Source organism: Dendrobates tinctorius, unplaced genomic scaffold (genome assembly GCF_039654945.1).
Source record: "Dendrobates tinctorius isolate UK_male_01 unplaced genomic scaffold, ASM3965494v1 ptg000022l, whole genome shotgun sequence".
NCBI classification, from domain to species: domain Eukaryota; kingdom Metazoa; phylum Chordata; class Amphibia; order Anura; family Dendrobatidae; genus Dendrobates; species Dendrobates tinctorius.
Window position 1 is genome coordinate 97,728,479 of NW_027361690.1, and position 13,656 is coordinate 97,742,134.

The 13,656-nt window shown below is 43.6% G+C and overlaps 1 protein-coding gene across 3 annotated transcripts; it reads right to left on the minus strand.

The window, feature by feature from the left end:
• Window positions 1-8,945: 8,945 nt before the first annotated feature.
• Window positions 8,946-13,501, minus strand: MTHFS (methenyltetrahydrofolate synthetase). 3 transcript variants are annotated; one of them, XM_073569016.1, is made up of 4 exons: window positions 13,184-13,309; window positions 12,436-12,560; window positions 10,514-10,775; window positions 8,946-9,328 (listed from the first exon to the last, which is right to left on the minus strand). In XM_073569016.1, the coding sequence occupies exons 3-4, from the start codon at window positions 10,719-10,721 to the stop codon at window positions 9,087-9,089; spliced, it is 450 nt and encodes a 149-aa protein (XP_073425117.1). In that variant the 5' UTR covers window positions 10,722-10,775; window positions 12,436-12,560; window positions 13,184-13,309; the 3' UTR covers window positions 8,946-9,086. The 3 variants fall into 3 exon arrangements, with proteins under 3 accessions (XP_073425117.1, XP_073425116.1, XP_073425118.1); XM_073569015.1 differs by lacking the exon at window positions 12,436-12,560 and having other exon boundaries at window positions 13,184-13,501; XM_073569017.1 differs by lacking the exons at window positions 12,436-12,560; window positions 13,184-13,309 and adding an exon at window positions 12,566-13,171.
• Between the last annotated feature and the right edge of the window lie 155 nt (window positions 13,502-13,656).

Sequence of the window (13,656 nt, forward strand, 5' to 3'; positions counted from 1 at the left end):
GCAAAATCCCACCCCGTGGGGTCAGAATGATCACAAGAACGGTGAGCAAAAATCCCAGAACCACGCGGGGGGACCTAGTGAATGAACTGCAGAGAGCTGGGACCAATGTAACAAGGCCTACCATAAGTAACACACTACGCCACCATGGACTCAGATCCTGCAGTGCCAGACGTGTCCCACTGCTTAAGCCTGTACATGTCCGGGCCCATCTGAAGTTTGCTAGAGAGCATTTGGATGATCCAGAGGAGTTTTGGGAGAATGTCCTATGGTCTGATGAAACCAAACTGGAACTGTTTGGTAGAAACACAACTTGTCGTGTTTGGAGGAAAAAGAATACTGAGTTGCATCCATCAAACACCATACCTACTGTAAAGCATGGTGGTGGAAACATCATGCTTTGGGGCTGTTTCTCTGCAAAGGGGCCAGGACGACTGATCCGGGTACATGAAAGAATGAATGGGGCCATGTATCGTGAGATTTTGAGTGCAAACCTCCTTCCATCAGCAAGGGCATTGAAGATGAAACGTGGCTGGGTCTTTCAACATGACAATGATCCAAAGCACACCGCCAGGGCAACGAAGGAGTGGCTTCGTAAGAAGCATTTCAAGGTCCTGGAGTGGCCTAGCCAGTCTCCAGATCTCAACCCTATAGAAAACCTTTGGAGGGAGTTGAAAGTCCGTGTTGCCAAACGAAAAGCCAAAAACATCACTGCTCTAGAGATCTGCATGGAGGAATGGGCCAACATACCAACAACAGTGTGTGGCAACCTTGTGAAGACTTACAGAAAACGTTTGACCTCTGTCATTGCCAACAAAGGATATATCACAAAGTATTGAGATGAAATTTTGTTTCTGACCAAATACTTATTTTCCACCATAATATGCAAATAAAATGAAAAAAAAACAGACAATGTGATTTTCTGGATTTTTTTTTCTCAGTTTGTCTCCCATAGTTGAGGTCTACCTATGATGTAAATTACAGACGCCTCTCATCTTTTTAAGTGGTGGAACTTGCACTATTGCTGACTGACTAAATACGTTTTTGCCCCACTGTATATGGTGGTTTGTGGTAACGCAGCTCCCAGGGCACCGTATATATACGGCGCATGTCGAGAAGGGGTTAATATAAACCATAAAAATATATCAAAAAAATAAATCTGTGTGCAACTGAAAATAAAATTCCGTTTTATGCATACTAATTAGATTTTACGCCAAATAAAAAGAAAATTGATGTAATACATTACATAGACACTAAAACTGAACACCTTCTCCAACCACCCAGATTTCTCCCAACCCAGGGTGCTTTGCATGCAGGGCCCCAAAGTGCCCATTCTGGATAGAGTGCAACATTTCCAATCTCGCACCACTGGTACAATGTTTAAAATTAACTGCCGAGTAAGGGTACCGTTACACCTAGCGATGCACCAGCGATCCCGACCAGCGATATGACGCGGTCAGGATCGCTGGTGCATCGCTAGGTGGTCGCTAGTGAGCTGCCACACAGGCAGATCTCACCAGCGACATAGCAGCGGTTGGGGGTCGCTACTTACCTGTCAGACGCGGCGATCCTGCGTCCTCCCGCCCGGCTCCACGCGTCGCTCATCGGCGCCACAGGAAGCGCCCGACGAGAAATGGTCCAGGAGCTTCTCGCGCGATCAGCGATAACCAGCGGGGGAGCCGGTCGGAGGTAAGTATCACATGCAGCGATATCGCTAGCAATATCGCTGCAACGTCACAAAATCGGTGACTTTACAGTGATATTGCTAGCGATATCGCAGTGTGTAACGGGGGCTTTACTTGTCCATCAAGCTACGTTGTCTATCTGATCGAATGTGACTGTGGGTTACAGTACGTGGGTTGGACGATACAGGCTATGTACAATAGACTCAAACACCGTCAGAATATAAAAAACAGATTTTTACTGCATAGCCTCTCTAAACACTTCCTTTTAGTACATAATAAAAATCCAAGTTCATTGAAACTCATGATCATAGATCACACTCGTGATGACATAGCAAACCGATATGACAATCTAATCAGAAGCGAGAGTTTTGGGATCTTTAAACTTGGCACTCTGGCTCCAGAGGGGTTAAATCTCACAACTGAGAAAACTAATTAAGGTCTGCTGGATTTCTAGGGTCATTTCAAGTTATATGCTTTTTGGGTGTTGACCACTTTTATCTTGCATCTTTTATTATTGTGTGTTTGTTTTTACTTTTTGCGCAATGATTTTTATTGCTTTTATCTGCACTACTTTGTTGTAATTATGCATGATGTCATTAATTGTTCGTAGTTTCCCATTGGTTATTGCCCTTTTAAATATCTGCCCCCATATACTGTTCATATTGCCACTTGAGGAAGACAGAACTTGTCTGTCGAAACGCATTGTGGACCATCTAAAAAAAAAAAAAAAATAATAAGAATTGCTAATATTCTCATCCCCCTTGTTTTGCGTTCCTTTGGACCGGGTCACCAAGCTCTGCAACCCTTTTTTTACCTCTTCTGAGGCACCCTGCTGGAGCTGCATCTCATACCCTAATTCACGCATGGCTGGTGCTCCTAACTGACTGTCTTCTACTTTTCTTGGACTAAAACTGAACATGACATACTACCAAATGAAGTGAATTGAAGGAAACGATGACCTTTTTGGTAGCATAAGTCCGAGTTGCCATCTTCTAGCCCGTGGTTAGTGCGATCTCTGCTCAAGCAGGAACCACTAGGGACTGCGAGGTCAGGATCTCCAGTCTGTACAGGAATCAGTAGTGTCAATTGCAGTATTTAGATTGCGTGGCGGGGTGGCTCAAAGAATTGATCAATTGTTTGCTAAATGTCTCTTTTGAAAGCACAGTTAGAAATCAATATGTGCACTTTATGTATTGCGTTCTGACCATAGGCAGCGCTGGCTTCTCCTCTTTTTTATAGTATTTAGATTTACCTATTATGCCAAGTGAGTAGCGACTCTAGCATAACAATCCCTTAGTTTCCTTGGAGCAGCAGTTGTGACCCAATCAGACTTTTTAGATTAGCAATGTAGCAGAGCTGAGAAAGCTAATCCCGCCCACACCAGGCTCTGTATCCACAGCAATAGACAGTGAGCTGCTTATCAAAGAAGGGGGTGGAGTTGGACTATCAGACCTTGTGTGTTCCAGCAATGATGAGCTCCTGGTGCTAAAACAACAAAAGCACAGGGCTTGATAAGAAAGACATGTCTTCAGATTAGGTGCTTTTGCATACACAATAGAGGGGGCTTTCAGGCCACAATTGGCCCAATTGTGAATCCTTGTGAATTTAAATGCCAATGATTTTTAAAGATGTTTTCTATTTGCTTATACTGGGGTATGTTTCTTGTTTGAGCAGTCCACCATCTGGGGTACAGCATTTACATGCTGACACTCTTTAGTCTTTCCCTAGTTGCATTTATTTTTCTGCCTATTCAAGGCTAACCACTGGGTCCTCCTTTTATGCACATTGCATCACAATTACACATAACCTGAATGTCCTCACACCTATTCAGGTGCAGTACCCTGTTCATTTACATTCCTACAATGCTTACAGATCCTTTGCCACTTTGGTATTTAACACTATTACAGCTATGAATTTTGTATTATCATTTTCTTTGCAAGAACAATAGTTGTCACCTTATGAACTTTTTTTTGTTATTATGAGTGACTAAACACACATGCCACTTCATTTTTGTAGCCATATGATTCATTTTTTTTTCTGCACATATGCAATAGCACCTTATCCTACCTGTCACGTGAACTCGTCCTGTGTGACACGACCCGCAGGTCGGTAACTAAAACAAGACACGGCACGGGGGAAAGGGAAACAATTACAATGGTGGCCCTGCGATAGGGAACGAGGACGTGGAGACCTCCTGCACTCCCCTGAGTCAGTGTCTCTACACTCCTAACGATCCCTAGGCCGCTTCCGCACCGGGTGCCGATCAGGATACCTGAAATCCCTAGCTTGCCCTGATCCAGTCCCTTACTAGTGAAGTGGACGGTGCAGAAACTAATTCCACCACTGCACTAAAACACACATTGAGGAAAGTGACAAACAGGGAAACACCAGTTAGCTTTGCTCTATTGCTAATGCTCCCAGCAACAGAGTCTGACACCTGAGTGCATCTATTCCTCCAACCGGATCCAACACCTGAGCGCAGCTTTCCAGCAACAGAGTCCAGCATCCGAGTGCAGCTTTCCAGCAACAGAGTCCAGCATCCGAGTGCAGCTTTCCAGCAACAGAGTCCAGCATCCGAGTGCAGATTTCCAGCAACAGAGTCCAGCTTCTGAGTGCAGCTTTCACCATAGCTGCCACTCCACCAATCTTTGCAAGAACTCCTCGCTGACACCATAGCTGCCACTCCACCAAGCTTTGCAAGAACTGCTCGCTGACACCATAGCTGCCACTCCACCAAGCTTTGCAAGAACTCCACACTGACACCATAGCTGCCACTCCAGGATTCTGACTGATCTGCCCGGGACTCCTCTCAAGTTCCTTCCTTCACCAAGGATGTTTGGAAAAGAGCAATATCACCAACAGTGAGTGAACACACCTGACACTCCTTTATAGGAAAGCCAGAGCAAAAACACCTGCTAGTGATTCCCATGTAATAACGCTAGCTGCCACCGGGGGCAAACTAGAACAAAAGACACCACTGTGCAATAACCCTAATGGCCACCGGGGGCAAAACTAACCCTGAGCAAACAGCTCAAAGGAAAAAAAGGTCACTTGTTCAAAACCTGTCAGTATCCAACCTGGATCATGACACTACCTGTTTACTAGGGACATGTTATTCTAATTTTTTTACCATATTGATCGTATAAATTTGCTCTTCCCATCACCACTATGGTGTATATATAAAACTTATTTGCTCAGGTGCCATGTGAACCCATTTTTTTAATTTTATGTAATATTTTGCTAGCTATTTTAACTATTTAAATTATATTTTTTTTTGTACTTCCCTCTTCTTTGATTCTATTTGGTTACACTGTGGAATAAACAGTAACATCAATTTAGCTATACTTTTTACTATTGCTTAGAGCATGGTCTAAGAGGCTTCTGTCAGTGCAGCACTGACAGGTATAATGCCCTGCAATACTGGTGCATTGCCATACATTATACCAGAGATAAGACTAATAAAGGTTAAAGTCCCATAGAAGGACTAAGGGCCCCGTCACACATAGCAAAGCACCAGCGATCCCGACAACCATATGACCTTCAGAAAGTTGTGGGAAGCAGGGTGTGTTGCAGTCCGCGATGCAGAGATTCACAAATCACCTGGGATACAAGATGTTGTAGCAGTGTACTCCTTTATTTCCTCCTATGCGTTTCGGCGCCCTTCCTGGCACCTTCCTCAGGGATATCCCTGAGGAAGGTGCCAGGAAGGGCGCCGAAACACGTAGGAGGAAATAAAGGAGTACACTGCTACAACATCTTGTATCCCAGGTGATTTGTGAATCTCGGCAGCGCGGACTGCAACACACCCTGCTTCCCACAACTTTCTGAAGGTTTTTCCACGTGCGAGTGGTTGGTGGAGGTCCTGCAGCAGCTGATTCTGTGATATGCTCTCAAGCCAGTTGTGGGTTACACAACTGGAATAGGTGAGTGGAACTGTATTATACCGCTCATACTTCAAGTGTCACTTGTGATAGGGCACTATTGCGCCTCTTGTTCCCCCCACCATTTTTTGTATTAACGATATGACCTTGTCAGGATATCAGCACCAGCGACATGTGGGTAACAAGCGATGCACGTCGCTTAGTTACCAGCGTGCTGGTGCAGGGAGCTGGTAACCAAGGTACACATCGGGTTTCTAAGCGGCGCGCAGCACTTAAAAACCCGATGTGTACCTTAGTTACCAGCTCCCTGCACCAGCACGCTGGTAACTAAGGTACACATCGGGTTTCTAAGTGCTGCGCGCCGCTTAGAAACCCGATGTTTACCTTAGTTACCAGCGGCAGCTCGCTGGTCTCCCGCCTGTCACATGCAGCGATGCGTGCTGGCCAGCGGGAGACCAGTGATCACAAAAATGTCCTGGCGATTCCAGGACGATCAGCGATAACCGGCAGGGGGGCCGGTCGCTGATAGGTGTCACACACAGTGATCTCACTGGCGAGATCGCTGTTGCGTCACAAAACTTGTGACTCAGCAGCGATCTCGCTAGCAAGATTGCTATGTGTGATGGGGGCTTAAGTAAAAAAATTAAAAAAAAGTTAACAAAAATTGGAAAATATTTTAAAAATGTAAACCATTAAAACAGGTATTGTTCGGTAAAATTTTTAAAAAAACACACAATTGGTATCGCTGTGTCTCGCCTTTCACACTTTTTAAACCCTTCTGTGAAAGCTGTAAAAAAAAAATTAAACAAAAAACATGGCAAAAAAAAAGCTTTTTCATCATTCCGCTGATCAAAAAATGGAATAAAATGTGATCAAAAAGGCTAATGTAAATATAAATGGTATTCCTGAAAAAGTCATCTTGTCCAGCAAAACAAGCAGCAGTACAGCTTCGTTAGCGGAGAAATAAAAAAAACTTATAGCTCATAGAATAGAACGATGCAAAAACAATTATTTTTTCTGGCTGTTACCCAGTTAAGGCCAGGTTCACATTGCCTTAGGTCAGTTCGTTCAACGTATGTGTTAAAAACGCTAACGCTACTTCTTATTTTGATTGCGTTATGCGATCGCGCTACCGCAGCTGCTCCATCTGCGATAGCAGTGACGGACCCTCGAACGCTGCAGACTGCGTCCGAGGGTCCGTCACAGAATGACGGCACATCGCTAGCGCATGACGATTATGAGATGCGTTAGCGATGCGCTCATCTATAGCAGTCTATGGGTGCATTAATGCATCCGTTACATAGCGTTAATGCCACTATGTAGCGGATGCGTTAAACGCAGCACCCTAACGCAATGTGAACCCAGCCTTAATCCCGCTTTCAAACACTGACAGCGGCATTTACCACTCGCCGGCGAGAAGCACGTCATTCATCCTGCCCGTCACATGATCGCTGGGCGCCGTTGAGTTGTAATGACAGCCAGTGGTCTGCTGATGGCCCTCTGCCTGTCATTACGAGACTCCTGTGGAACGGTGGCTTGTGGTCGGCATTCATAGAAGATTGTGATTTTTGCTATACATAGTAGAGCTGAAGTCCTGCTATGAGTAGCACAGGCGATCGGACAACCACAGCTTCAAGTCTCCTAAGGGGACTATTAATACAGTAAAAAGTGAGCAAAAAAAAAACGTTAAAAAAAAGTTCAAATCATCCGCTTTTGCTTTAATAAATGTAAAACAAAAAAAAATAAATAAATGACTTTGTAAAACTCCGATCTAACAAAATATAAAATAATCTGATCGGTAAACAGTGTAATGAAAAAAAACAAAAAAAAAAAAAAAACACACCAGAATTCTTTTTTTTTTTTGACCACCACAACTTTGCAGTAAGAGGCGATCAAAACATCATATCTATCCCAAAACGGTATCAATAAAAGCATCAGCTCAGGTCACAAAAAATAAGGGTATGTGCACACGGTGCGGATTCTGCTGCAGATCCGCAGCGTTTCTGCAGCTGCGGGTCCGCAGCAGATTTAGGTGCGTTGTACAGTACCATTGTTTTCAATGGTAAACTGGAAAACGCTGTGCACATGCTGTGGATTTTTCCACGCGGTTTTGCTGCGGTTTACAATCCGCAGCATGTCAATTCTTTTGTCCAGAAACGCTGCGGTTTCACACCTCATTATGAGGTGTAAAACAGCAGGCAAAACCGCAGATAAAGTCCTGCGGATTTATCTGCGGTTTTCACTACAAAATCCACAGAGGCAAAAAACCTCCGTGTGCACATAGAGCTGTGTGAAGGCTTAGGCTATGTCCTGAAAAATGAAAATGTTACAAGTCTCGGAAAATAGTGACAAAAGCGACATTTTTTTTCTTCTTACAAATTTGGGAATTTTGTTTTCACCACTTAAATAAAAAAACAAACAATATATGTTTGGTATCTTTGTACTCATACTAACCTGGAGAATTATATTGCCAGGTCAGTTTTACCATACAGTGAACATAGTAAATAAAAAAAAAAATCTAAAAACAATTGTGGAATTGCACTTTTTCAACACACTTGGAACTTTTTTTTTAAGCCCCGCTTTCCAGTGCATCAGATTATAAAATGAATGGTGTCATTCAAAAGTACAAGTCATCCTGCAAAAAACACAAGCCTTCATGCAGATGTGTGGACGGAAAAAAAAAAAAAAAAGAAAAAAAAAAAAAGTTACGGCTCTTGGCATAAGGGGAGGTAAAAAAAAAAACAAAGTCGCAAGGTCATGAAGGGGGTTCAAAGCCACAAGACTGTAAAACCACATGTGCAATTTTCATCGACAGTTAAAGAGTAAAGAGTTTGTCCAAAACTACATTATTAATGACCTATCCATCAATTTTAGATCAAAAGGAGGTCCGATATCTGTCACTGCCATCAATTAGTTATGCCAGCCCCAGCAGGGAGGGGATGAGTACAGGGCAGAGCTGTACAGCACAGCGCCATACACGATGTAGTGGTCATTCCCAGGTACTGCAGATCAGCTCCCATTCAGTTCTATAGGAACAGTACATCTTCTGCACAGTTTATTGGCTGCTACTCGGTACTAAAGATCAGCTCCCACTTGAATTAGGAGCTCACCTGCAGCATCCACTGAATCATGATGGGACTTTGCTCTTTTAGCTTTGTACAAAATTTACATTCAATCACTGCCAGAGCAGATAACAGCTGACCGCTGGGGCGCGAGGTTTTGGACCCCCACCGACCTATTGATGATGTATTCCTTGGAGAAGTCATCAATATGTTAGTCCTGAATAACCACTTATACAAATAACATCACATTTTGAGCCATTCATGGAGGAATAAAGCATTCACAACCCTATCCACATACTAGGAATGAGGAGACCAATGAGGATTTTTAGAATATGAAACATCGCTTTAATCTCTTAGCAAATGAAACTGAACAATCTTCACGCAAAGATGAAGGAATATTTAAGTATAAGACGCTGTCATGATGGGAACATTCTCATCTTGAGGCAGAGAACATTGGACAGTCAGTTCTTGAGCATCTCCAGGTCTCCAGCAGAGAGGACTTCATCTATTGCAAAATCATATTCTGTTACCGGGATGGATTCGCAAATCTGTTCTTGAAACGCCAAAGCGATCGTATGTGGTTTGTCCGAAAGTTGACGGTTGTAGCGCTCTAAGAAAGTGTCATAATATCCTTTACCCCTCCCCAAGCGGTGACCTTCCAAGTCAAAGCCGAGTCCTGGTACAAGCACAAGATCCAATCCGCCTGTAATAATTTGGTTGCATGTAAACAGGTGCTGCACATTTTAAAATGATTAATACTGTAACTTTGGCTGTTATCAAGTGTTTCTTGCCATTAGTCTCTCCCAATGAGTGGAATGAGACAGTTTGCCAAGGGTGAACTTGGCTGTGCTGGAGTGTTAGAGATAGCAGACAGGGAGGGGACTGGTTTAAACACAGATCTATGCCGCATGGACAGGGGGAAAGGAATTTCCAGGAGGGCAGAGAAGACAGTCTGGACAAAAGTAGGAAAGTACATGAAGTGGAAATGACAGGATAGAAGCTGTGATACACCAGCTACAGCCTGGATACACACAGATCTCGCATCCAGCCTATATTACCGGTAGAGACACTCACACAAGGGAAACATCTAAAATTTGGATCAGGCTTCAAACTGTATATTAGGGGGTCTAAAAATTAACTAAATAATGAAGGATACAATTAACAAACCTAGAGTAAAAAAATGATTTCTCCCTTGTAAAAAAAAGTCCAGTCTTAAAGTAAAGATGCATTGTAGTAATGTAATCTTTCACACTAGTGACATTCCAGCTGTTGTAAAACTACAACTCAGAGAAGGGAACTGTAGTTTTGTCACAGGTGGAGTGACATGGATTGAAGAACATCGATTTAAACTAATGGTATGTGATTTTTGCACCACATACTAGTACAGTACTTGGCAGTCCCATAGACAATGAATGGAGCTGCGCATGCTCCATTCAGATGGGTACAGCATCTCAGGATCACTAGGAATCCCACCGATCAGACCCCCAAACTTCCTTCTTGTGCAGGTGAGAAGAACAGGTGAACGGGAAACACATATTTGAGTGATTGTGAGGAAACCCCCCCATTGATCAAACATTTATCCTCTATCCTGTAGACAGGCAAAAAATGTGTAGGCGATGGAAGATAATGTGTTGCTGTGGCCAGCCTTCTCATGATTGGGAGCTTTCACCATCATCTCTGTGGATGAGATGGGAACTCCCATTTACATGAATCCATTTCCCCATTTTCTTCACAAAGGTCGCACATACCAGCTGTTAAAAATATTAAAAAACATTTCTCCATTAGGGTCTCATTCCTGTTTTGATTCAGTTACGGAAGACTGGATTCCTGCAAAATAAATATGATTTTGGCAGAGTGACAAAATAAAACTTTACAGAGGCTTTCTCACCAGTGGCCAATGCCTCCTCTCTGTAGTCTTCCTGTCCGGGCTGCCGTATATTCCATGTGGTTACTGGCAACAGGTTGATTTCCTCCATTGAGCTGAGCCTCACCATATCCATGTGTGTACTGCGAGGCTGGTAGCGTGGAATAAAACACAGTTTGCCTTGATGGAATATATCTCGTATGATGTCTCCAGTCTGAACCTCATCAGCCATATTCAGAAATACGGCAACGCGCTGAGCTGTCTGGTAACGGTGGTGAGAGAGAAGCTGCAAGAATATTTCATTATGAGAAATCTTGCATCTCACAAAATGTAGAGGATAAGAACTATGACTGTATTTCAATCTCCATACCATTATTTTGCTCTAAATACAAAATAAATAATATGGAACATATAGTATATTTTATGTGGGCATCAGGTAGCTTCAGAGCTGAAATCTCTGAGCATTCCTCTCTGGCATAAAGGGCTATCCTCATCTCAGTGATTGTATATAACTAGGAAATGTAGGAACCAGGAGGGGGAGCAGAAACATGGACATCATGGCATATTTTTTACAATAGAGTATATTGATAAGCGTAATGATTTTATTATTCGATACAGAATGTTTCAGACTTTTTTTTGGTACAGAACAGTCTCAATGCCATCTGTCTGTCCCTCACTTCATACTTACCTAGCAGAAGTAAAATAACAAAAAGTACAACACGTTTGGCAATAAAACTGCAAGATCGGACTACCCAAGTTATGGTTGCAGGCCTTTACCATGGAAGCATAAACCCGATTATCAGACATAGGCACAAAATAAAAAGTTGCTTTGTCTCACAAGAAAATAAATGGCTGCGATCATGGACACCCCATTTAAAATGTTGGACAGTCACTCCCTTATGAAGATCAATTTTCTAGCTGCAGCAAGTGGAACTCATCTTATTAAAAGATTGATCTGACATTAGAGGGGGGGGGGGGTCCAAAACAAAAAATTATTTTAATCCTAAATGTTTATTAAAAATGATCATAATCTTATCTCTTTTCTAATATACTTTAAAGCGGTATTCCCATGTCCAACATCCTATTCCAATATGTAGTTGGTGTAATAATAACAATATTAGCAAATACCGCCAATTAGAAATATATTCTAGTTTTTCTGATTCGCTGTCTCTTTCCTCATGTGCAGGCATTGCAGGACCTTAGGTGTCCATTGTTCCGACAACTAGCTGTCACTATATCACTGGTCATACCGAAGGTCCTGCAATGCCTGCACATGAGGAAAGAGACAGCGAATCAGAAAAATTATACTACATTTCTAATTGGAGGCATTTACTAATAGTTATTACACCTACTACATATTGGGATAGGATCTTGCAGATGGGAATATCCTTTAATTAAAGAGCACCTATCATCCCTTCACTACGTTTTTTTTTTTTTACCATCTTCCTCTTTGATGCCAATTCATATGAGAACCTCCAGTGCATGCTGGGATACTCGAATGAGTTGTCAATAGGGGGTTGAAGCTGCAATCATCACCACAGCCACTGCCCCCATCCTGATACTCCTGCACGCACTCTAAGGCTATATGCACACGGTGCGTTTCTGCTGCACATACACAGCAGAACTGCATGTGATGTACAGCACCATTGTAGCCTATGTGAAACAAAATCTACTGTGCACATGCTGCTTTTTTTTCTGCGCGGATTTGGTGTAGAATGAAAAAAGCAGCATGTCACTTCTTTTGTGAGCTTTTGGTGCAGTTTTACACCTGCTCCATTCTTGAAATCCGCAGGTGGAAAACCGCAGGGGAAAACTGCACAAAACATGCAGTGAAACCGCACAAAAAAGCACTAAATACGCAGGATATATGCAGGTCATTTGACCTGCAGATTCAGTGTAATCTGCGCAGAAAATTCCAAAGCAGAATACGCCCCGTGTGCACATACCTTTATAAGAGTAGATGGAGCAGCAGTGCGCACGATCTACCACGGCTCCACTCACATAGGGTTCTTCAGAGGCTCTTGGGACTGGTTGGACCTGCAGTGATCAGGAAGTTATCCCAAATCTGAAACTAACCCATTAACAGAAAATCCATCAGTGGCCTTGTTGTGATGGCCCGATGGCCGAGCTTGTAACGCCTTTATCTGTCTTCTTCTGAGCTCCTCCTTCCAGCTGATTTATGGCCACAGAACTCAGCAAAGATGAAGGGAGACAAAAGCCAAACATGGCAAAAGTTATAATGAAGGTCAATTCGGCACTATTGTAGTATATGGCCCAGTCATTGAATACGCCCCAATCCCGTTCTGCGGAGGGTTCGGCCGTAACCGATGGAACCACCAAACAGGTACCTAGACCACAGTATGGAAGCATCCTAATGCACTGTGCTTCACTACCGTCACAAACATGTTGCCTTCCAGCACCCCACACCTGTCCTGGCTACGTGCACATTCACGAGGCCTAAACCTTATCCGAGCCTGCTAACGGTAATAGCGGAGAAGTTGCCCACATCAACCAATCAGGTTACAGCTCACATGCTCCAAGAGCATGAGAAATATGAGCTGTAATCTGATTGGCTGCTACGAGCAACTTTTTTTTGTTCAATAAACTTTATTGATAAACACTTTTCCTCTCTTACGGGCTGCACAAGAGACGTGTTACCCCAAGAATACACAGTGCTGGGCTGTGGTCACACACCTTCCGAGCTACCGCCTGGGACTGTTCAAGCTTCTCTAGCTCGCTTAGGGCTGCTAGCTTCTGCTTCAACTGAGCTCTGAGCGCCCGCTTTGCGGCTTGTACCGACGCCATCTTGGCATGAATGAGAAGAAAAAAAAGAGAAAAACACTACGTTTCAGTCCTGGTCACCCGGCTCCTCCCACGGCTGAGAGGGCAGTGACCCTAGGAGCTCAGGGCTGACGCGATAGAAAACAGAGTCTGTAACCTCCAGCTGTTGTGAAAAACTACACTTCCCGGCATGCCATCGTCTGTCAAGGCATGCTGGGAGCGGCAGCATCACAAGCAGCTGATAGACCCCCTCCCAGATCACTGCCGCACAACACACGACGTTCTATCTTGATGACGTCACGCAGTCACAGAACGTCACACACTCTAGGCCAATCACTAACGGGAACACCAAGCCGGAGGCGGAGCAGAACGACTACCAGCACCGG

Coding starts and splice junctions, on each gene's coding strand:
- MTHFS (XM_073569015.1), bottom strand. CDS start 13,294: ATGGCGTCGGTACAAGCCGCAAAGCGGGCGCTCAGAGCTCAGTTGAAG. Junction 10,776..13,183: donor CCCAGGCGGTAGCTCGGAAG/GTGTGTGACCAC, acceptor ATATTCTTGCAG/CTTCTCTCTCACCACCGTTA. Junction 9,329..10,513: donor AGAGGAGGCATTGGCCACTG/GTGAGAAAGCCT, acceptor AAATTATTACAG/GCGGATTGGATCTTGTGCTT.